Source organism: Molossus molossus, unplaced genomic scaffold, assembly GCF_014108415.1.
Source record: "Molossus molossus isolate mMolMol1 unplaced genomic scaffold, mMolMol1.p scaffold_m16_p_8, whole genome shotgun sequence".
In the NCBI taxonomy this organism is placed as follows: domain Eukaryota; kingdom Metazoa; phylum Chordata; class Mammalia; order Chiroptera; family Molossidae; genus Molossus; species Molossus molossus.
Window position 1 is genome coordinate 76,237,197 of NW_023425402.1, and position 24,586 is coordinate 76,261,782.

Sequence of the window (24,586 nt, forward strand, 5' to 3'; positions counted from 1 at the left end):
AGAAAGGAGAATAAGAAAATGTCTGACGACATAGGGCCTAGAAAATATTTGAAAAAAGGGAGAATTCATCACTAAAAATATTTATAGACTGACTATATGTGCAAGACATAATGCAAAAAAGGCTTTTAAAATCAGAACAATATCATCATCATGTTGTATTCCTTTTTTTTATATATATATATTATAGGAAAGGCGAGTGGCAGCTGCAGGTATTAGGCTGACCTGAGCTGTCAAAGTCTTTCCAGGTTGTTCTGGCATGCAGTTGGAGATCCCATGGCTACAACCTGTATTCCTTTTTGTATAGTATATATAGTTCTATATTTTTCAGAGCACTTTCACGATTTATCCTCTGGAATTCATTTTTATTTGACTGCAGAAGGTGTGGTAATCTTAATTCTTATATAATTTATCAGATTAGCAATGAAGGCAGTCCAGTCTATTCACTTGCTAGTTTGGCAATTTTCATTCTTTTATTAAAATATAGTTGCCATTGTATATCATTTCATTATCACCTTTCTTTTCTTAAAAGGTTTATTTCTATATACTATGTAGATAGTATTCCAATTTTGAATCTATACTATTAGGATTGTATAATGGGATGTCATCCCATTTGTAAATTAAAATGGCATAAAGCTAACTCATCAGGACATGGACAGGGATTTAATATCAGAAAAGACAGAAAGTGTCAAAGTTTCAGCAAGAAGCAGTATTAGGGAATAAAGAATTAAACCCAGTAAGGACATAAAAATTTATTAAACAAAATCAAAATAAATGAAAGTTGTCTTGTTAGAATAAGGATACTGTTCAAGGGTGGGGGGTTAGAAGAAGGTAAAGGAGAATAAATGGTGATGGAAGGAGACTTGACTTTGTTGACTTTGGGTGGAAAATACACAATAAAACATACGAATGATGTATTAGAGAATTGTACACCTAAAACTTATATAACTTTTTTGTTAATTCTCACCCAAGGATGTTTTTCCTATTGATTTTTAGAGAGAGTGGAAGGGAAGGAGGGAGGGGGTAGAGAGAGAGTGAGAGAGAAACACTGATGTGTACGGGACCTACTGGGGCCAGGGATCAAACCTGCAATTTAGGTAGGTGCCCTTGACCAGGAATTGTGCCCTTGACTAGAAATCATACCCTTCAGTGTGCAGACTGACACTCTAATCACAGAGCCACACCACCCAGGGCTGAAATCTATATAATTTTATTAACCAATGTCACCCCTAATGAAAAGTTTTTTAAAAAGAAGGATACTGTTCCAGTAACAAAATAACAGTATATGTAGTTTAAAAAACTAAATTTCAACATTTTTAATGCATCCAATTTAAAGTAATATCAGCATGTTTTAAGAACTAAGATAAATATGTTGGCATCATAAGAATGTAATTATAAACCACATGAACTATATTGCTCATTCACTGAATGCTGCATAACTCCAGAGACAGGGAATATGATACTCTTTTTCTTCAGCTTCATCTCTAATTTTGAAACTTTATCTATTAATATCTGTTTCCTTATTGACAAAAATGCATTTCAATGATTAACTCTTTTATAAACAGTAGTTTGTAACTGTAAAATGTGTACAATAAGATTATATATAATACCTAAAAAAAAAAACTGGTTCCATTCCCCACATATTAATACCTAAATAGTGCCAATTTGCACTTGTGCTTTTATAAAACACCAAGTTTACGCAAATAATACGGATTTAATATAGTGGCTTAGATTCATGATCTTCTCCTAAGAACATAATATGGTACTCGCAGACATTTGATCAACACAAAGAAACAAATGATTAAACACATACTTAATACTAAATTCATTTGGAACTGAAAATTTACAAACTGTGAAAAGTAAATTCTAACTGGAATTTGCTTCGATTTTATATGACATCCTCCCTCCTTTTTCATTTAATTTGTATTCAGAAAAACTACATGTTAAGGTCAAAACAAACAAACAAAAAAGAACTATATCAAGATATTTCTATTTCACATATTATGAACTTTAAAATGATGTTTTCTCCTACAGGAATAATGTCACATAAAAATATCCAATTAAATATATTTAAACACTCTGACTGTAAAGATTTAATATTACTTGGTGCATCCCATTAAAGGGAGTGATTATTACCATGGAACTTATTATTTTATATAGCATTTAGAAGAGTACGTTTGCCAGGCTAAATTTCTATCAGATAAGTATAAATGCAGTAGAGGAATTAGTGAAGTTAAGATACTAAACCTATAAAAGATTAAATTTAAAGTATTCACAGAATAAAGGCTATGCATTTTTAGGGTTATTTTTTTCAACTGTAAAAAGATGAGATCTAATGCCAACAATGCACATCTTTTATGTGCCAGAAAAATATAAAGTACCACTTTGCAAATGACAAAATAACTATAATAAAGGTGTCTATTTCATGAAAGAGAGCTCCGTGAAGTCAAGCTCAAGGAGCTTTCTTACTGCAAAGCTAAGCAAGCTCTAAAGAAAGAGTCAGATCAGAATTTTTTTCCAGATATGAGTAGAAATTTCTAAACTTATATCAAATTAGCCAAGAAGAAATCTCCAGTGTTCCTTGACAAAGATCTGGAAGATAGAATTTGATGATGGAAAATAAAGTAGAAGAAATCCAATATTAATTCATCTGTTCATTCAATAAATATTTATTATTACCTACTATCTAAGGCAGACATCATCTGTGTCTCATGGAGGTTTCATACTAGGTCAACAGGCAATGAACAAATAAATATATAAGCTCAGAGTAAGGTATAAGTGTGCCCTGGCTGGTTTGGCTCAGCAGTTAGAGCATTGGCCTGTGGTTCAGAGTAAGGTGTAATGCTATTATAGAAATAAATAGGAAGCCAGAAAGCAATAAGCAAGAGAGGAAGTATATTTTAGATAAGGTGGAGATAACTTCTCTGAAGAAGTAAATATTCAGACTAAGCTCAAAAGGTTTAGAAAAAACTATCCAGGTTAAGAGTAAAAATCAGTAGTATTGAAATAGGGAACATTAAGAGCAAAGGCCCAGAGGCATAAATTTAATACATTTTAAGTTGTGGAAGAAGTTTCCAAAGCATATATCTGATAAGAGACATATCTAGATTATATAAAGAACTCATAGAACTCAATAATAAAGAAACAAATAACCCAATTAAAAAATGGGCAAGAAATCCAAGTTTATATATACAAATGACCAATAAGAACATGAAGAGATGCTCAACATCATTAGTGATCAAGAAAATGCAAATCAAAACCACAATAAGACAACACTTCACATCCAGTAGGATGGTTAAGATCAAAGGTCAGATCGCAACAAATGATGGTGATGCAGAAAATCCGAACTCTGATAGCCTGCTGGTGGGAATGCAGAATGGTGGTACACGTGTTTTAGAAAACAGTGAAGCAGTTCCTCAAACTATTAAACATAGAATTACCATATAATTCATTTATTCCACTTCTAGGCATACACTCGAGATAAAAGAAAACATATGTTCATGCAGAAACTTGTACAGGACTGTTTATAGCAACACTGTCACAGAACTTATATGCATGTATGCATGAACAATGGACAGGGACAACAAAGCTGGGGAGAGGGCGGAAAGGGAAGGGGAGAGGGGAATCAGTGGGGAGAAAAGGAGAAACATCTGTAACAAAAATAAATTAATTAATTAAGAAAAAAATAAATAAACAATCCAAGTGTCCATCAGCAGACCAATGTATAAACAAATTACGTTATAGCTGTACAATGGAATAGCATTTGACCATAAAAAGGCAAGAAGTACTTACACATACTACAACATAGATGAACCTTGAAAACCTCATGCCAAGGAAGATACTCCACTCACAGTGCCACATATTATATTATTCCATTCACATGAAAGTCTAGACTAGAAAATCTCTCAAGACAAAGAAAGTAGATTAGTGGTTCCTTAGGGCTGGGTGAGGGAAGGAGGGAAAAGAGGGTACTGGGTTTCTTTTTGAGGTGATAAAATGTTCTGATATTGTCTGTGATGATGGCTGCACATATCTGTGAATACACTAAAAACCATAAAATTGCACACTTTAAATGGGTGAAATGTATGGTTTATGAATTTCATCTCAATACGGCTGTTTTTAAAAAGTAAAAATTAAGACCCACATGGTTGACACAGAATACGTAGGACAATTACTACAGAAAGAGCAAGGACGAGATGAAGTAAATGGCAAGGTAAATGAAATAATGGGGAAGTAGTAAATGTGTTTATATGGGTGGCTCACATTAGCTGTCGCTCTGCTTACTTCCTAGAAATCCCTAAGGAGGTAAACTTTCAAGAAGGGCCTCTAAAGGGATATGTGGGTAAAGAGTGACTTTAGGAGTTCCTGGGAACATTGTGGAGTTCAATTGCACTAGGAGTTACTAACATGTTTGAGGCTTTCAATGAGCAACCTTTTGAATTTTGAAGACCAAAGAAAGGCAGTCAATACCAAGTGGGTGGGCCACCAGTGACCCTGAGTCAGTGCTATGCTTCTGCTATTCTGTTGGCTCTGTTAGGAGTAGTAGAAACAAACAGGCAATAACAAAAAGAAAATTACTCTCTACTACTGTCCACTTTGAAGATAACAACTACAGCTGAGTAAATATATATATCCAAATGGTTTCCTGATAAAGACAGATATTCTACAGTACAGTTGGTCCTCCGTATCTACATATGTGAAACTCACAGATATGAAGGGCTGACTAACAGACTTCAGCATCTGCAGATTTTGGTATCTCTGGGGGTCCTGGAACTACTCCAGGGGTATATGCAGTAAGATATATAGGATATAGGCATAATCTAAATTGCAGACTATTTTACAATTCAACCTGCGTAAATATTATAAAAGTAATAAATAAAATGAATGTAGGATGGCAGAAAAGTTAAAAGAGCAAATGTCTCATATTATTGAGGTATGTCACCAATAACCAGAGTATGGTATCCAATCCCTCGAGCCATTTTTATTTCTCAGTACGGAAGTACTAGAGTTCCCTTCCTCCTTAGAGAAAGAAATCCCCATCCAGAACACACCAACATGGAATGCAGTGGAGCAGACTGGCCAGTTAGGTATAACAACGCTAAGAGATCTAATTTTAGCTTAAGAACAGAAAACCAAAACAAAACAGACTGATATATGTCTCACTGTCTTTCTGTTTCATATAGGAAAGACATTAAGAGGAGATCTCCAGTAGTTCACGTTAACACGCCCTGACATGCCACCAGTACTTGCTTTAACCATTGTACAGCCCTCCTTTCTCCATTCCCCGCACCTCTCTCTGATCTTCTGCACAGGTAACAAGTTACTTGTCTTTTTTCCCCTTACTTGTCTTTCATGTGCGTAGGATGATTTACACATAATTATATATGTATATGTGACTTTATAGGTTCACATATGTAACGTATACACACAGGCACATATATGTACATACACTTATGCATACACATACATATACATTTATATACATATATGTACAAATATACATAGAAAATACTAATCAGTAGTTTTTAAATAATTTTTACATTTTAATATGGTGACCCTAAACTGTACACCAAGAAAAATAACTGAACCAGATGATATCTCAAGATTTTTATTTAGAGATGAAGAAAAATAATCTAATATCTAACACTGATGCCAATGAACAAATGAGAGGCAATTTAACAGCTGAGAAGATGCTAACCATAGGAAGGAGGATAAATCTAGAAACTGGGAGACAAATGAGAAAGATGTCACTATGCACACAACTGAAGTGATTTTTTTCCCCACAACAATGAAATGATATAACAAGATGTTGCAGTAAAAATGACACTAAAATAACACCTAACAGAATCAGTGCATCATTATTTCCAAATCAAAAAAGCAACATGAGCCCTGGCAGTGGTTAGAGTAGCGGCCCACAGACCAAAGAGTCACAGGATTGATTCTGGTCAAGGGCACGTCCTCAGTTGCGGTTTGGTCACCAGTCCTACTTGGGATGTGCAGGAGGCAACCTGTGTCTCTCTCACAATAGTGTTTCTCCCTCTCTCTCTCTCTCCCTCCCACCCTCCCACTCTATCTGAAGATAAACAGAAAAGTATCCTTGGATGAGGATTGAAAATAAATAAAAGAGGAATGGATTGCCCAGCAAGTGTGGCTCAGTGGACTGAGTGTCATCCCATGGACCAAGAGATCCCAGTTGGATTCCTGGTCAGGGCACATGCCCGGATTGCAGACTCAACCCCTGTAGGGGGTGTGCAGAAGGCGCCGATAGATGTTTCTCTCTCTTTCGTCGATATTTCTCTCTCTCTCTCCCTTCCTCTCTCTCTAAAAAGTAAATAAAAACATATTTAAAGAATAAAAATAAATAAAAGAGCGATGGATCAAAAATGTTCAATGCTAATGTTAGGTCTAGTGGAACGATGGTGTAAGAGCCTGACTAGCTTTCAAGTGCCTTCAAGACGGAATGGGAAGATTAATTGGAATACCAAGATTAGACAATTCCTTCAAGGAATTTTTCAGTAAAGGGACAGAAATGGTATTACAGTGAGGGGGAAAGGGTTCAAAATAAGATATTTTAAATATGGCAGAATTAACCCCAATTTTGTTTTAAATATAGTAGAATTAGCCCCAATCTTGTTGGCGGATGGAAAGGCTACAATAGAGATTCTCCCTGGCTCTCTAAATAATAATAATAAAGAAAAAAGGAGAGCTGGTAGAAGCAATATCTTTGAGAAGATAGAGGAAGGAATGTAGTGCACAAATGGAGAAGCTGGCTTTTGTAAGTCACACAGGCAGTTTAAGGATAATAATATAAATAAAAATGGCACAGATGCAGTGAGTTCATATGTATCATGAGCACATGGAAACTTTTCTGACTGTCTCTTTTTCATCAGTAAAATAGCAAAGCTATCATCGGACAGGGCAGATGGGGAAGAGAGGAGGAAGGTTTGACGAAAGATGTGAAAACAGTCCTCTAGGAGACTAGGAGAGTAAAGGGACTGAGGCGCATCATATGACTGCCTGGTGGCATTATGGGCCCGCTGAGGTTAATAACCATTCTGCGGTTATATTCTACACTAGACAGAGAAGCTATTATTACTCCTTTTTCTAAATCACTTATAAGAATAGAGCAGGGAGTAAAATTATACTCCTCTGAGCACAGATTTCCAGAAATTGATGACATAATTTTTTCTGCTCTGGGAAGTGTCTATTTACTCTTACTTTTTGATTTCTGTCTGGCTTGTTCAATTTAAAATAAGGCAAATTTTTATCAAACTATTTTGAAAAAACAAATTATCAAATATGGCAGTTACGTAATAAAACTGGTCATGAATTTGTTGTTAAAACAACGGATAAAAAAGTAGATATTTGTTTCCAAGAGAAACTTAGCAAAGATCACAGTGCTCTATCATGATGAGGAACGAGATCAGGAAAGAAGCTGAGGCCCTGAGAATGGGTCCCGTCTTATTTGTCTCTTGTCTCCAGTGCCCAGCGAAGCACCTGATAATCAGCACTCGAGAAACAGAGCAAATAAAGAAACGAGGGTGGGAATAAATGATGAAACCTAAAACAAGAATGACAAAATGTAAGAACTGATTAAAAAGACTAAAAGTAAACCGTGGCCGGTATGCTCAGTGGTTAGAGTGTCAGCCTGCAGACAGAAGGGTCAAAGGTTCAATTCCCAGTCAAGGGCAGGTATGTGGGTTGCAGGTTCCACTCTTGGCCCTGGTTGAGGTCATGCAGGAGGAAAACAATCAATGTGTCTCTCTCACATCGATGTTTCTCTTTCCCTCCCTAGCTCCGTTCCACCCTCTCTAAAAATCAATATAAAAATGTCATCAGGTAAAGAGTACAAAAAAAATTTTTTTAATAAAATAAAAAGACTAAAAGTAAGACTGGAAAACATAAGAGTAACAGATTGAAAACAGTTTGGGTTCACTGAAAGATATGAGTAGGTGGGAAAGGAGTCCAAATGATACTCTCTCAAGAGTGTCTTCCTCAAAAATACTTACCACTCCCACATCTCTGAAAACAATAGATTAGGTCACACAAGAGGAAAACACAAAGGCAAAATTTGTAAAGTGAGCTATAAAGACAAATATTAAAAGCTCCCGCATGCTCTTCTCTTTCCCTAATCTCTAAGTAGATAGAAAAAAAATAGATTTTGTTTCTGTGCAATTGTGAGATATATATCTCAAACACTGGAAAGAAACAAAAATAAGATATATCAATTTATGGCCTAAATTGTTTTAAAGCAAATATACCTGGGGAAAAATAAATGGCATATAAAGCTTCACTCCATACTCACTCCATAGAATCTAACCTATGTGAAATCAACTAATGTTATTTCTTTCCAATGAAAGTTTGATGGCATTATTAAAGAATTCATGTTGATATAAGATTAAACTTCTCAAATTAATATGAGTAGTTTGTTCATGTATGTTCATATTTAATCTTGGATTCTCTAGTACAAAAATGCTTGAAGAACTCCAAACACCTGAACTTGAGCTACACTAGCCTTACGTCTGAACTTAGCCTACGCGTCTAGACTTATCTCTGGTGACTTTTACCCTCACATTACAAAACTCAGTCATCCTTGAACTACTAATAGTTCTTTGAATTTGCTCTTTCTAACCTCTTTGTCCTTTCTTCTGTCAAAAATTATCTTCTATTATAACCAGAAAAACACATATCTACACTTCATGCCTTGCTTTAAACATAATTTTTTTATTATCTATTTAGCTTCTAACACACTGTATTACTATCCAATTATCTGATTACTTGAATAATATTCTCTAAAAAGTCATGAACTTGCTATGGCCGGTTTGGCTCAGCATTTAGAGCATTGGCCTGTGGACCAAAGAGTCTCAGGTTTGATTCCAGTCAAGGGCGCGTACCTTGGTTGCGGTTCATTCTCAGCCCTGGTTGGGTCATGTGGGAGGCAACCAATCAATGTGTCTCTCTCATGGGCGATGTTTCTTTCTCTCTCCCTCTCCCTCCCTCCCTCCCTCCTACTCTATCTAAAAATAAATGAAAAATATATATATATCCTTGGGTGAGGATTTTAAAAAAATAAATAAAAAGTCATGAACTTCTCTAAAGTGGTTACTTAAACTTTTATTTTTTTTATTACATTTATATCATTTACACGCTTATATTTCAAGCCTTGAGCACACAGGACATATAAGGCACACAGATATTTTTTAAAAAGGCCTGGCAGGTTTGGCTCAGTGGTTGGAGTGTTGGTCTGTGGTCCAGAGAGACCCGGGATTGGTTCCTACTAAGGGCATGTACCTTGGTTGCAGTTTGTCTCCGGCCCTGGTTGGGTCGTGCAGGTGGCAACCACTCGATGTTTCCCTTTCACATCAATGTTTGTTTGTTTTTTGTTTTTTTATCCTCACCCGAGGATATTTTTCCATTTTTTGTACAGATAGAGTGGGAGGGAGAGAGAGGAAGGGAGGGAGAGAGAGAAACATCGACGTGAAGGGACACATCGAGTGGCTGCCACCCGCAAGACCAACCAGGGCCAGGGACAAACTGCAACCGAAGTACGTGCCCTTAGCGGGAACCGAACCCGGGTCTCTCTGGACCGCAGGCCGACGCTTTAACCACTGAGCCAAACTGGCCTGGGCGCACATCAATGTTTTTCTCTCTCTCTCCCTTTTCCCTCCCACTTTATCTGAACAAAATATCGAAAAATGTCCTTGAATGAGGATGAAAAATATATATATATATTACTCTGTTGAATAAAATTCTATATACCTAGAATTAATTAATCAAAAATCATTAATTACTTTTCTAAATAAAAAAAATATATATATATTCTGATAAAAATTATTTGGCATCCTGGACAGTTTTTCTCAGTGGTTAGAGTGTTGGCCCATGGACAAAGAGTTGTGGGTTTCATTCCCAGTCAAGAGCACAAACCTCAGATGCAGGTTTGATCCCCATCCTGGTCAGAGTTATGCAGGAAGCAACCAGTTGATGTGTCTCTCTCACACTGATGTTTCTCTCTCTCTCCCTCCTACTCTATGTAAAAAAAATCAATGGAAAAATACTCTCCAGTGAGGATTAAAAAAAAAAGTTAGCCCACCCTGTGTGGCTCAGAGGACTGAGTGTCATCCCATGGGCTGAGAGGTCCCAGTTTAATTCCCAGTCAGGGCACATGCCAGGCTTGCAGGCCCGACACCTAGTAGGGGGTGTGCAGAAGGCAGCCAATCCATGTTTCTCGCTCACATCGATGTTTCTATCTCTCTCTCCCCCCAAAAAATCAATAAAAACACATTTTAAAAAAATTTATTTGGCATCATACAAATATTAATTTCACAAGAAACTTTAACAAAATGAAAACATACAAAGAAATAGGCATAAATGTATCGACATTCACAAGCAGAATGAAAATAGTGTTAATCACCCTTCTCCATATTTAAATTTTTAAATTATAACAAAAGCACTAAAATAACATGATATTTAATAGCAAATATTTTACCTTGTTTTCGATCAGCATTTCTTGTACCTTCTGACAGATAGCAGTCTGGTAAAGGATATGATGAAAACATTGGCCAAGGATATGGATCATCACCCTAAAAATAAATTAAGATAGATGACTTTAGAAAACAGTTTAAAATAATATTGAATTTTAAGGATTTCTGAAATATCATTCATTGAAATTGGCTTTGTTTTATAAAAATTCTAGAATTGTAGTCTAACTAACCAAAAGCTAATTGACATTACAATTCAATGCTCTAATGAATAATAACTAAAATAAAATATAACAGAAACATTAAGTAAGCAATAAAGACAAATATATAGTAGCTTGCTTGTTCTAGCAAGTAGGAGTGAGAATGATGGCTTTAGTATTTTGTTTTTCATGAAAGGAAAATTATGGTCTTCAAGAGAAACCTGTATTTCCTATGTTGCTCACAAAACTGTTTCTCTTGTACTGTCAATCATTTCTAGCTCATGTGTTTCAGAATGACAGCTAAAACAAAATGCACTTAATAACAATAACAATAAAAACCCAAACCCTTCAAGAGAAAACCAAACTATTAATATTGAAGGAAGGAGAGGTACACAATATTGCCAATTAAATACAAAAAAATATAGACATCTAATAAAAATTAAGTATCCTAAAGATATCACAATAAAAAATTCAGACACACAAGGAAGATGACAACTTTTTAATAAAATAATACCCTACTCTGCAACACAAACTAGTACTAATGACCCCTTGCCATGAATAATAGTATTTTTATTTGAAAGTGTTTGCTTTCATCCTAAAGTTTTTTGTTTTAGGTTTTTGTTGTTGTTTTTAATCCTCACCTGAGGAGATACTTAACGAGCAAAAGGGTGAAAGAGACAGAAACATCAATGAGAGAGAAACATCAACTGGTTGCACAGATCCCAAATGGGGATCAACCAGAATTGAACTCAAAACCCAGGTATGTGTCCTGATCAGGAATCGAACTGACAACTTTTCAGTACATAGGACCATGGCTCAACCAACTGAGCCACTCTAGCCCGGCGTAAAGTTTTTCTAGTAATAAAAGCTTACCTCTGTGATGTAGACATTTCATAGTTGTTGCTCATTGTGACCAGAGTTAGCTACCTTGCTTCAAAGTATGTCAGAAAAACATTTCACCCTTCTCTGACTTCACTCACCTTCTCTAGTATCCTGGGAGGCAAAGTTCGTTCCATTGGACCACCAATAAGATTTATTCTAACAAGAACATGATTTCTTTCTACTGATAAGCCATCAATTATAAAATCACTGAAAAATAAACATATCAATTTTGTTATCTAATTAAATATAATTTACTTTTAAAATCAAGCAACTGGAATGCAAAGAAAAAATGCAGACAAATTTCTGGAAAATAGATTATTTGTTGTTTTTCCCTTAGAAATACAGGTGGGGGGAAAGTAGGTTTATAGTTGTGAGTACATAAAACAGTTTATTCCTGTATTATTTATTAATTATTTTATTACTTTCCATACAAACAACCGTCTACCGTAAACCTACTTTTGCCTACCTTGTATATTCATTTCCTTTTTTCTTTTTGCTTTTTGTATTTTTTTGAGAACCATATTTTGCTGTTTTTCATATTAATGGCTGACATGACACCCTTTCTCACGATTTTACCCTATTTTGCCCCATTTTGTCTGTCTTAGATAGCCCTTCAACTCATTTGCGGCTTAAATTTTTGATGTTATGCTACGCTGTCATCCTCACTCAATCCTTGGTGTTATTTCTAGGATGAGAAAGGAAAAATACCAACTTATACTACCATATTTAAACTACGAGTCTAAGTACTGTTTTGTTTTGGTTCCATTTCACTGTTTCTAGCAAAAGGTTTCTACTTTTATAAACCAAGTCTGGAACATTTCTCTAAATTGATGATAGTAAATTTTCCCTTAGTTTTATATTAATTTGGTTATTTTTGTCAGGTTCCAGAGAATGATATTGAATTGCCATTTCTGACTCTTAAAGGGATCCAGCAAATATTTTTCTCTCTATTTATGAATGCTATTAAGTATCTAAAACATCCAATTGTACCCAAATCCAAAAGCTATAAAAGATACATAATGAGAGGTATGTTTCCTTCCAGTCTCTCAGATTCCCCTCTATATCCTAACAATTCTTACAAGTTTCCTTTTCATCCTTGGAGAGAGATTTTGTGTAAAAACAGTATGTGTTTATGTACATATTCAAATGTTTCTCCATTTTTATTCAAATGATACCACTGCACATAATGTTTGTGCCCCTCCCTTTTCACTTAACTTTACCTTGAAAATAATTCTTTATCAAAACATAGATAGCTGTTCTATTCTAGGATCTGCCTAGTATACCACTATACAAATATATCCCAAACATTTAAACTTCCTGCTATGGATTAACATTAATAAAAAACTTTTTTTGTGCTTTTATGACCATTCCACATAAGTATCCTTATATGTAGGCCATTGTGCTTGTTTGAATATATCTCTAAGAGTATCAGTGCATCACTTAAAAAGAGCTAAATTCACTCTTTATCTTATAGCTTTCTTTGCTAGAGAGCAAAGAATTATGATGATGATATAATTGATATAATAAAAGAAATGAGATTAATCAAAGAATATTTCCTTGAGAAATATTATTACATTTAAATAAATGGGATTAACTCATGCATTTGTTTCACAATGACTTTAACACATTTTTAGTCAAGGTTCCCTTAGGTTCTAGACTCAGTGCCTTAATTAAATTCAAAATCTGAACATGCTCTGAAGGAGCCTCCATACTTCTGGCAGCTGTTAGTATAATCCTTCTATACCAAACCTCGAGCACCCAGCAATATGCCTGGTCTGTAATTTTCTAAGACCTAGCTAGAATGGAGGCATATTTTTTTGAAAATCACAGACAGGAAAACAATGTCAGCTACTGAATATGCATTCAATAAATGTCAGCCAAATTGAGGTAACAGCAAGTGTGATATATTAATAGAAAAAATATATCAAGATATGTTAACCTCATTTTGCAATAATTAGAATTTATGATTATGAACTAACATAATTAGGCGAATAGAGAAAAGTTTTCCTCTACAAGGGGAAAAAAAATCAAGCATTTTATTTGCTGGGTCATTTTACACATGCAGACTGAATTTAAAGGTGATACAACTTCATGGAACCATTTAAATATTGGCACTCAACTAATTTACAAAAACAAAACAGAAAACAACTAAGTTAAAGAAAGCTTAGAACGTAATACTCTGAAAGCCACTTATAAGAACATCTAGCCCTGGCCGGTTTGGCTCAGCGGTTAGAGTGTCGGCCTGCGGTCCTGAGAGACCCGGGTTCGGTTCCCACTAAGGGCACGTACCTCGGTTGCAGTTTGTCCCCGGCCCTGGTCGGTTGTGCGGGTGGCAACCACTCGATGTGTCCCTTCACATCGATGTTTCTCTCTCTCTCTCCCACTCTACCTGAACAAAAAATGGAAAAATGTCCTCGGGTGAGGATAAAAAAAAAAAAAAGAACATCTATCACAATCTTTCTGTGACATTTACTATTTAATTTAATTGCTTTTTTATTGTTATTTAAATCTGTAGAATTCAGGTAGTGGAGAAACATTAAACAAACTATACAGAAAATTGCTATCTTAACAGAGCATCTGTAAAGAAAATTGTTGTTATTATTATGTCTTAATAGACTTTTTTCCCTTATATTTTACCTATGGCTCTCAGAGGTCTCTAAGATGTTTTCTTCTTGAGCATTTAGCAATATTGCAGATACCTGATACTGAGCCTCTAACAGAAGAAGAGTGTCTAGATCACAGCATATCACACTTAATAACCTATGAAAAGAGAAACAGCAAAAAGTAGATTATATGAAATATATCCTAAAGTTTAGAGACTTTCTTGGTGTCTTGAATATCTACACATAAAATTACACATTTTAAGAAAGGTCAGTTATTTCAGATACATTTTAATAAATTTGAATAGTAATCAACTTCAAATGTTTTCCTAATGAAAATATTATTTAAAGACCATAGATAACTTCTGATCAAGTTTTTAAAAAAAATTAAATCTAGAAATAATAAATTTTTTCTCAACTGCTAGTTAATTTAAACATTATTTAGGGAACATCGGCAAATTCATAAAAACTACAAATTGCTACCACTTTTGTTTCGCAATTGATTGTTAAAAAAAAAAATGACAGAATTATTTTGTTCCCAATCCAAGAAATGTTTATGAGGTAAAATGTCAAATGCTAACCTTATAGCTTTCAGGTAAATCTGAGCATACCTACATACAGTGATCTATCTGAACATTACTACAAGAGAGAAGAGGAGAATCATGTGGCTCCCTCTGCAAGGCAAGAGGAAGTGCATTGTACTGTCACATTCTCTTGCCAGGGAGAGGGAACCTGAAACAGACCAATCCTAGGAAGATACTCAGATGAAAAACCTACCCCTCTTTTGCACCAGTGGAACTACAGCCCAGCAGCAGGAGGATCCCTGATCCTACTAGAGTTCTTAGAAGTAGAAAGAACAGGGAGGAACAAGGGGTCATGGACACACCAATTACTAATCACTGGTTTCAGGCTATATGGAGACAATTACTAAAATATAAAACTGACTACCTCCACAGTAAGGTCAGCAGGGACAGCTCAAAAAGGGAACAGAACATATACACAAAACTTAGGCTGACTACCTCCACAGTAAGGTCAGCAGGGACAGCTCAAAAAGGGAACAGAACATATACACAAAACTTAGGCCTATGGAACAATTCCAGCTAACCACAAACATAACACTCTAACTTCTCTTCAACATGAAGGTTTAGGGAGAACCTAGTGACCTTTCTCCTTTCTTTAGGCTACTAGTTCAGTGGACATGCAATGAAAATGACCCTCAATGTCCTCATTTATGATTTGAAAGAAAGTTAGATAGGATCTAAATGGACAATGAGATGATACAAGATGAACTGGAGAAACTCAGAGAGCTAATAAATGCCTGAGCTGAATTTTCCTCATTATAGATAAGTAAATAGAAACTTTAACAAATGATGTAAGACTTTTAAGATCTTACAAGTACTAGGAATAATGTAAACCTTAGCAAATTTGACCCAGCAGTACAGTTCATTCCAGGAAGAAAGGGATAGTTTAATATGAAAACATCTCCTAATGTAATTCATGACATCAATATGTAATATAAAAGAACCATATAATCATCTGACCAGATGCTTAAAAGCTACTTGATTTAAGATTCAGCATCCACTCTCTATTCCCTGTCCTCCAAAAATATTCTAAGCAAATTAAAGAAGGGTTACTTCTTTAATCTGATTTACAAAACAAATTTAACTCAAGGCAAGAGCCAAAAGCATAAACAGGAAAAGCATTCCCATTAAGGTCACAAGGAAGGCAAAATCGTCCGTTATTATTTAACCATGTTCTAAAAGTTTAAGCCAATGCAAAGAAGATGAAAAACAAACAAACAAACAAAAAAAAAACAGAGAGGCATACTTTCTGAAAGGAGATAATGATAGTCATTACTAGAAGATGGTAAAACTGTTTATTTGGAAACTACTCCATCCATGACATAAAATCCAATTTACTTAATTTTAAGAAATATTGGTTGAATACTTTCTAAGTATCTACCACTGTTTTAACATCCCTGAACACACATGCACAAAAATTCCAGTCTGTATGGAATGCAAAACACTAGAGCAGGGGAACAAACAATGAATAAAATAAAAATTTAAAAACAAAAACAAAAATACTGCACAGATACAACAAAACCAGAGAAGTAAATATCAAGTTCTAACAAGGGGGCAGAGTGGATACCTGCATACAATTTTAAATATGATGGTTAGGAACGTCACCAAGCTGACACTTCAATAAAGACCTAAAAGAAATGAGGAAGCAAGCCACAAAGTAATCTGGGAAAAAAGTGTTTCAGACACAACCTGAGCAAAGGACCCAAGGTGAGAGTATGTGCAGCATGTTTTAGGAACAGTAAGAAGGCCCACGGAGCTGAAGTGGAATAAATAACGAAGATGTATTAGGAGATGAGGCCAAAGTAATATAAGGGGTCCAGCTCACATAGGACTCTGTAAGGCCATTGTCAAGTTTTTCTTTGATGACATGAGAAACCAGTGGAGTACGGTTTTATCCTAATGAAATGGAAAGCCTTGTGAGTATAGGACTGAGTTTATCTGATTTGTGTCTTAATAGATTCACTCTGGCTGCTGTGTACAGAATAGCCTATTCTATTGCTATCAGCTACAGTAATCATTTAGATGAGAGAATGGCTTAAAACCAGATGGGCTCTGTGATGGAATCTTAGGGTGGTCCCCATTTCCCCATACTCCCGGTGAAGATATATTATGCAGCTCTTTAAAAGCCCAAAAAAGGATTCTGGAATTGACAGTTATTTAAAATGAGAAAGTGGAGAAATTTATAAGGATGTGTTTCTTTTCAGCATTAATTACATCACTTTTTTTTTTCATTTTCCTAATATCTGATTCTTCTCTAGGTAGTGAGGTTAAGGAGAATGAGCACCACATCTTACTTGTCATTACATCCCCCACATCTAACACAGGGCAGAATAAGTGCTCAATTAATATTAGCTGAGTAAATAAAGTAGGTAAGAGTAAACTAAAAAATTATAAATCTCATTCTGCACTCATATATAATAAGCTCTGCATATCTTATGTCACTACACCGAGAAACCCAGTTCAGCCTAACGTGCCTCCTGGGTAGAGGAAAATAATAGGATCTCTGACTCACGAAGGCAGATCAAGAAATGGCAGAGCGTCTTCTAACACAGGGAGAGACAGGGAAGGTGGGAGTCCAACGACAGCATTAATGTCTTCATCTTTCACAGCAGAAAGTCAGTCCTTATTGTCTAAAAGTGAACTACAATGCTCAAACCACTTGAAATGTTTTACATAATATTTTCTTAACTTTAGGTAAATCATTGGGAAACATCCATCTCTGGAGTGAAAGAACAGTCATTTGAACTTCAGCAATGTCTTCTGTGTCACTGGGGTTTCTTTTCTTTTTCAGACAATTCAGCTAGAATTTAAAATTGTGATTCCACTTTCACTTAAAAAATCTATTTTTTAGCTCTATTCTGTCTGTATATATATATATATATAAAGATGTCTACAGCCCTGGCCAGTGTGGCTCAGTTGGCTGGAGCGTTGTTCTGTACACTGAAAGGTGGTGGGTTCGATTCCAGTCAGGGCACATACCCAGGTTGTGGGTTCAATCGCCGGTTGGAGTGCACACAGGAGGCAATCAATCAATGTTTTTCTTTCACATCGATGTTTCTTTCTCTCTCTCCCTTCCTCTAAAATCAATTAAAAATATATATATATATTCCTGAGTAAAGATTGAAAAAAAAGATGCCTACAGTGATTTTTCCCTATGTTAATAATGTCACTTCCAGAATTAAGAAGAATTTCACTTAATTATAATTGGTTTCCTACATTAGTTAATTTCTTTATAATAAAGATAAACTGTTTAAAAAGCAAAGGAAAAAAATTAAGATGACTCTTAGGATTAAACAACTGAATACATGGTTGGGCCACTTTGTTTGTTTTTGTCGGAGGTGTTTGAAGAGTTTAGTTTTAGACATGTTAAGTTTGTGATGCCTGAGAAATGTATGAATTGAGATGCCTGAAGGGAGTTGTACATATGAGTCTGGTAGCTCAGAATGATAGTTTAGGGTAGGGCTATAAATTGGGTTGTCCACTGACATATAAATACTTAAAGGCAAATCTGTAAGTGGATGAGCTAGAGGCAGAGTATACACAGTAGACTCCCCTTATCTGTGGTTTCACTTTCCATGATTTCAGTACCTGTGGTCAACTGTGATCTGAAAATATTAAATAGAAAATTGCAGGAATAAATAATTCATAAGTTTCAAATTGTACACTGTTCTGAGTAGCGTGATAAAGTCTCTCTCCATACCACCCAGGCCCTCAATCATTCCCTTGTCCAGCATAACCATGCTGTATTTGCTACTCAGTAGCTACCATGTTATCAGAACCACTGTTGTGATATTGTAGCGCTTTGTTCAAATAACCCTTATTTTCCTTAATAATGGACCCAAAGTGCATGAACAGTGATGCTTGCAAATGTGGACATGCCAAAGAGTTTGCGTGTGTATAGGGAAAAAACACAGTATATATAGAGTTCAGTACTATGTGCAGTTTCAGACACCCATTGGGGTCTGTTGTAGATAAGAGGGGATTACTATATGGACAAAAAGTGGGCCTGGAACCAGTCCTAAGTAGTCCAACTTCCGAGCTTGCTCCGAGAAAGCAAAGGACAAGAAACAGCAGCCACACAGGAGTATGTGATGTCTCAGAAGAAAAGAGATGAGAAGTTTCACACAAAAGAAATGGTCCACTATATCAAATGCTACTGACAGTTACAGTAAAATGAGAATTAATGAGAGAAGAACCCACTAGATTCATCATTATAAAAGTTACATGTAATCTTCAAATGAGCAGGATGTGCAGTTCTGAGAGTTACGAGTCGATGTCAAATTGATGTGGACTGAGACATACACAGAGCTGAGCAAGGAGGACAGTTTGCACAGACTATGCTTTGTTATGGTGAGAGGCAGAGGCATAGGACAGTGGCTGGAGAAACATGTGAGGGCAAAGGAAGGTGCTTTTTGTATGTGTTCTGATCTGTTTCATTATAAGATGGAGCATGTGAAGACATGTCTGCACACAGACACCAACAGTGGAAAAGGATTTGTAAGAAGATATTGGCAAATAATAAATTCAGAAGTTTAGCTAGGATGTAGTGGTGCTGAAAGGTGAAAATCCACTTTTTTTCCTAAGTCCCATATAACCTCATCTCAGTGCTGGGTAAACCTAAAGGACTTGTATCAAACTTACCCTTATGTTATTTCTAAATTTTTGAAGCAGAGAGAAAAATTAAGTAAATGGAACAAGGAATGCTAAATGCAGGAGTCAAACACATTAATGAGATGATGTACTGAAGGGAATGGTGTCATGAATGTATAATTCGAAACAAATAAAAATACTATGGGAGTGAAAGACAGACAAGAATCCGAAACTCATAGAAACATAGGATTTGTATAATACAAAGCTATGATTAAATTATCACTCCACTGGACCTCAGTCACCAATACTAGACTAAAATTAATCAAAAACAGAAAGTAAATAACTTTAAGGTATAACTTAAATATGCAACTGAATGAAATATTATAAGAATGAACTTTAAAATACAGTGAAATAAATTTCATCACTGAAAAACTTGTTAAAAGGCACATAAAATACAAATGTCTTCAGAAAGTGATTTGTCATTTTCTTTTTCTTTTTTTTTTTTTTTATCCTCACCCGAGGATATTTTTCCATTTTTTGTACAGATAGAGTGGGAGGGAGAGAGAGGGAGGGAGAGAGAGAGACAAACATCGATGTGAAGGGACACATCGAGTAGCTGCCACCCGCACGACCAACCAGGGCCGGGGACAAGGTATGGGCCCTTAGCGGGAACCGAACCCGGGTCTCTCCGGACCGCAGGCCGACGCTCTAACCGCTGAGCCAAAGTGGCCAGGGCTGTCATTTCCTTTGAATACTGATGTTATGAACCTAGCAAACTATGTGGCAACATGTAAAAGACTACTGAGAGACTGAAAAAATGAAGACAAAATTTCAATAAAAATCAACACTTAAAGTACTGCTACTATTACATTTATTACTAACATTTTCATAATACTTGCTACAACACAGACACTGTTATAAATAAGTCCTTTGAAAAAATATATACAATTACCCTCCATTTTACAGGTGGGTAACAGCTCTCACGTCACACAGCTAGTAAACAACAGGTAGTCTGACTGCAGAGTTTCCAAGTTGCTAACTACCATACTGACTCAATGATATGTATCAACAATGGACTGGCAAATTTTCTAGGGCAAGATAGACTGACTCCATTTGGATATTATGAGAAAGCACACACTATGAAAATTAATGTACTTTATTCCCAGGAGTACTCTACTTCTTGGATTGCTTTGTACATGACTTAAAATCCTATTGTTAATTTTTTTTTCCCATAAGAATAAAGAAAATACTATTCTATCCACACAAAAAATACAGAAAAAGGGAAGAAATTCATACAATATTATCAATAACAAGAGGTGAACATCTATGTTCTATAATTACAGAACTCTGCAACATAATTGCTATGAAAAAGGAGTTTCTACTGAATATATTTCTCCTAATATTCTTCATCATTGCTTGCTATATGATGTAACAGAAAGTTGAAATTTAATGTGAAATTTATTTAGAGATAAAGAGCACATCATCCAATGAACTATAACAGTTGCAGCTTTTTTCTATCTTCTTTGAACTATTAATGAGTGGTTTAATGAAGCTCATCCATTAATGAATGGTTTATAAAGTTTGAGTACAAGAATTACAATATATACTACAATCAGAAAATTCTAATTTTAGTACAGTAATTGCTTTTATTTCTTAGGTAAAGCATTCTCCCTGATCCCCTCCCCGTGCCTGAAAATGTTATTTTGCTAATAGAAAGAAAAAAAAATTAACAAACCTAGGAAAATTTCTCTATAGCCCAAATACCTCTACTCCCATCCCAGCCATCTGAACATGCTAAATGAAATATACACTCAACCAGTAAGATTTAACTTGGGAAACTGAAGTTAAATGTGATTAACATAAAGGAGCAAAATTCAAGCTTCAAGATAAATCAGTTATTTCTAGGCCTCTTCCAAGCCTATATAATGGCAAGAGTCCAATCTAACACTAACCCAAGGAGCCCCAGTGGACTCCTGAGTAAACTGTATAGTCTATGAAAAGCTTCTAGTAAATCTAACAAAAGTGGAAGATACTGTAATAATATAGAACTTCAATGTAGACAAAGGCCATAAAAATCTAATGACTAAAATTTACTTTGTTATGTTACAGGAAAATAAATTACCTTTAAATATGTTTTAAAATTTAGTTTATTTTGAATACGTTTTAAAGTATATAGAATGTATTTTTTTGCATGTTTTTGCAACATCCAAAATATAACTGAAGTAAAATTTAGTACCTTACCTTAGACCAAAGATGTGTGATTGCTCATAGTTGAATAAAGAACAAATCTTAGCTTCAGAATTCAAAATTATAAGTCTGTCAATAATATCCTGAAAAAGAAAGACTGAGACTGAGACTGTGCTTAACTGCAACCATTTAAAGAAAATCAAATCAACAAATATTTATTTAGATTTGTGGTTCTCAAACTTGGCTTTGTATTTGAATCACCTAGGGAGCTGTTCAAAAAATATTAATGCCTGAGTCTCATCCCTAAACACTCTGAATTAACTCTTTTGGATATGACCTGGGCATTAAGATTTGTGAAAGTTCCTGAAATAAATTATCTAATGTTTAGTCAAAGTGGAGAATTACTATTTATATCCCCTTCTGGTACTGTGTGAGCAGCTTATGCAGCCAGTTAAATACTGATTAAACAGCTAAAAATGTAAATGACATTGAAAAACAAATATGAAATATACAAATGTAAAGCATAAACAGGTCTGAATAGTTTTATCTAGTAACTATTTGGGGATTTTGTACATATATATTCTCTGTTCATGTAAATCAGTGGTTTCCAATCCTAGTTGAACATTGGAATTAATTAGGAAATTACACAGATATATAGATAGACAGACAGACAGACAGATGCCCAGGCTCTATCCTGGAACAACTAAGTTACTATCAGTGGGCATATAATTCTGGCACTAAAATCCTTTTAAAAGCACCCCAAGGTGTTGCAATGGGCAGCCAGGCATAAACATCACTGATGCAAGTGAAAAGAAAACCTGATGACCAAAAGGGCCACCCAGCTGTCCCAAACACTGACAATTTCAGCCTACCTCACAATTTGAGCACTCTACAAAAGCCTTCCTTTCTCTAACGCCCTGCTTTTGTGTATATCTTTGGGTTCAGGACTAAGAAATTTATTCACAGGCAGATTCTTATCTCTCACAGCTCATTTTCCTGACCAAGAAACTTGCTTCCCTCCAATGAGTTTAAATTCAAGACAATTTTGTAGCCAGCAGGGCCAAAGAAGGAAGATTTTGCTGAGGAGTAAAGTCACATAATATTTTCTGATATCTAAGTGCGTGACAGAATAAACGTCATATCATCAAATAAACAAGAGGCCAGGGAATAAATTTGTAAAGAGGAGAACGTAATGGATCTCTTAAAATCGCATTTAAAAAATACTGATCAAAACATAGTAAAAACCAGATTGTATGTAAATTTACCTAGTAAAAGTTTATACCCAACACTTAGAAATGCATTTAACCATTCTACAGATATCTTGTAAAAATGTGTAAATAATATTAGCACAAGAATTTTATAATCAGCCAATAAATTAAATAAACTGCCTAAAGATCAAGAATAAAAAAACTGAGATCTTAAAATAATCTGTCATTGTTGTCTCCTGCTTAGCTGGGCACTCCTTATTTCAAACACTGTGCATAATACAACTCATTCATATTCCCAGCTTCATATTTCTAGTCTCATTAACTGCCCCACTGCTTCTCTCCACTGTGACAGTCCTGATTTGGCTCTGGTGACAGAGCCACAGGGCTCTCCTTGACTCTGCCCAGGCACTGGATACTATTAAGTAAGTAGTTTTTGCAATAGACATATGGAGAAACATGTTTGCCATGTACTTCTTCAAACACGTATTTGTTCAAATAGTACATATTTTTAGTGATTAATATTATACTATTTAAGAAATGATCTATTATCACTTTTTACCAGACTAAATCTTCACAGACTGATCTAGAAGTCATCATGTATCACTAACTTCCCCTTACCTGAGAGGAGGGAGACTGCCAAATAGTTCTGTGCATAGCAGTTTCTGAAGGATTATTATAGATTTCTCTTCATTCATAGGGTCCTAGCATAAGTGACTGAAACTGGAACAGTTCTCTGATGACTAAGTTCAGACTATGTGATAGCCAATGATACCTTGTGACTCTAAAGTTCTAGCTCTGAACCTAAGTACTAGGTACTGTAAGAATGAAATAAAGATAGAATGTGTTACCAACAAGCTAATTTCCATTTGCTTGGAGTAGATTACAGCCATCTATCAATGATAATACATTTTCATAGAACAAATGTTACAGTAAATAATTCCTTCTTCAAAGGGGATTACATTGATGAATCACCACTTAGGGAACAAAACAAAACTCCTGGGAAGCCTGCCTCATGGAGAACTTCAGTTGCAAGCACTGTGACGCGTGTCAGTAAGGCAGTTTCCTTAATCAGCAGGTTCCCAGCAACAAGCTAGTGCAAGAAAGGCTTGAGACTCACAGAAAGTAGTCTGAAACTCTGTCTTTTTTAAAGGATATTATCCAGCTTGAGCATATGTTCAATAATCCAGTAGGCCAGAATGAGACCAAGATTGGAAAAACGAAGAGGAATATCTGTTCCATATAAATATACATTTGAGTGCCTACTCTGTTTATACTTATTTCTATGACCATATCTGTGCTATCTGATCCCTTTCACTTACGAAAGGGCCAAGTGAAGGGTGAGAGACTGGAGAATCATAACGCCAATATTCCTGCGTGTGCACTACAAGAGTGGCTGTGACTGGTTAGCCCATGAACATCAATACACAAAACTCAGTCTGTTAAGGAAGGAATTAGGTTTCAACCGAAGATTTCAATATTCCATCTATAGTAGAGCAGTAGAGGGACCACTCTCCTGTTTGGTGGTATAGTGAGTTAAATGGTGTCATTCCCACCCCCCGAAAATATGACAATGTCCTAATTCCCAGAACCCGTGCTTATTAACCTATTTGGAAAAGGGTCTTTGCAGAGGTTATTGAATTAAATTAAAACAAGATATCCTGGGTTATAAGAGAAAGACAAAGAGAGATTCAAGGCAGAGGAGAAGAAGGCAGAAAGGAGAGTTATGCAGCAACAAGCCATGAAATGACTACAACATCTAAAAGCTGGAAGAGGCAAGGAAGGCTTCTCCCCTGGAGCCTTTGGAGGGAATGCGTCCCTGGTGACATCTTGATTTCAGACTTCTGGCATCCAGAACTGTGAGAG

The 24,586-nt window shown here is 35.6% G+C and overlaps 1 protein-coding gene and 1 pseudogene across 12 annotated transcripts in view; both read right to left on the bottom strand.

Annotated features, from left to right (window-relative positions):
• Positions 1–24,586, bottom strand: part of TBC1D32 (TBC1 domain family member 32) — a 191,225-nt gene that overhangs the window by 62,190 nt on the left and 104,449 nt on the right. For 11 of the 12 annotated variants that reach the window (XM_036248320.1, XM_036248330.1, XM_036248322.1 and 8 more), the window contains 4 exons: positions 21,570–21,658; positions 14,195–14,317; positions 11,656–11,764; positions 10,484–10,577 (listed from right to left, as the gene is read on the bottom strand). In XM_036248320.1, coding sequence (XP_036104213.1) covers positions 10,484–10,577; positions 11,656–11,764; positions 14,195–14,317; positions 21,570–21,658 — 415 coding nt within the window. The remainder of the gene's footprint in view (positions 1–10,483; positions 10,578–11,655; positions 11,765–14,194; positions 14,318–21,569; positions 21,659–24,586) is intronic. The other variant, XM_036248324.1, reaches the window with a different exon arrangement.
• Positions 180–287, bottom strand: LOC118622119 (annotated as a pseudogene).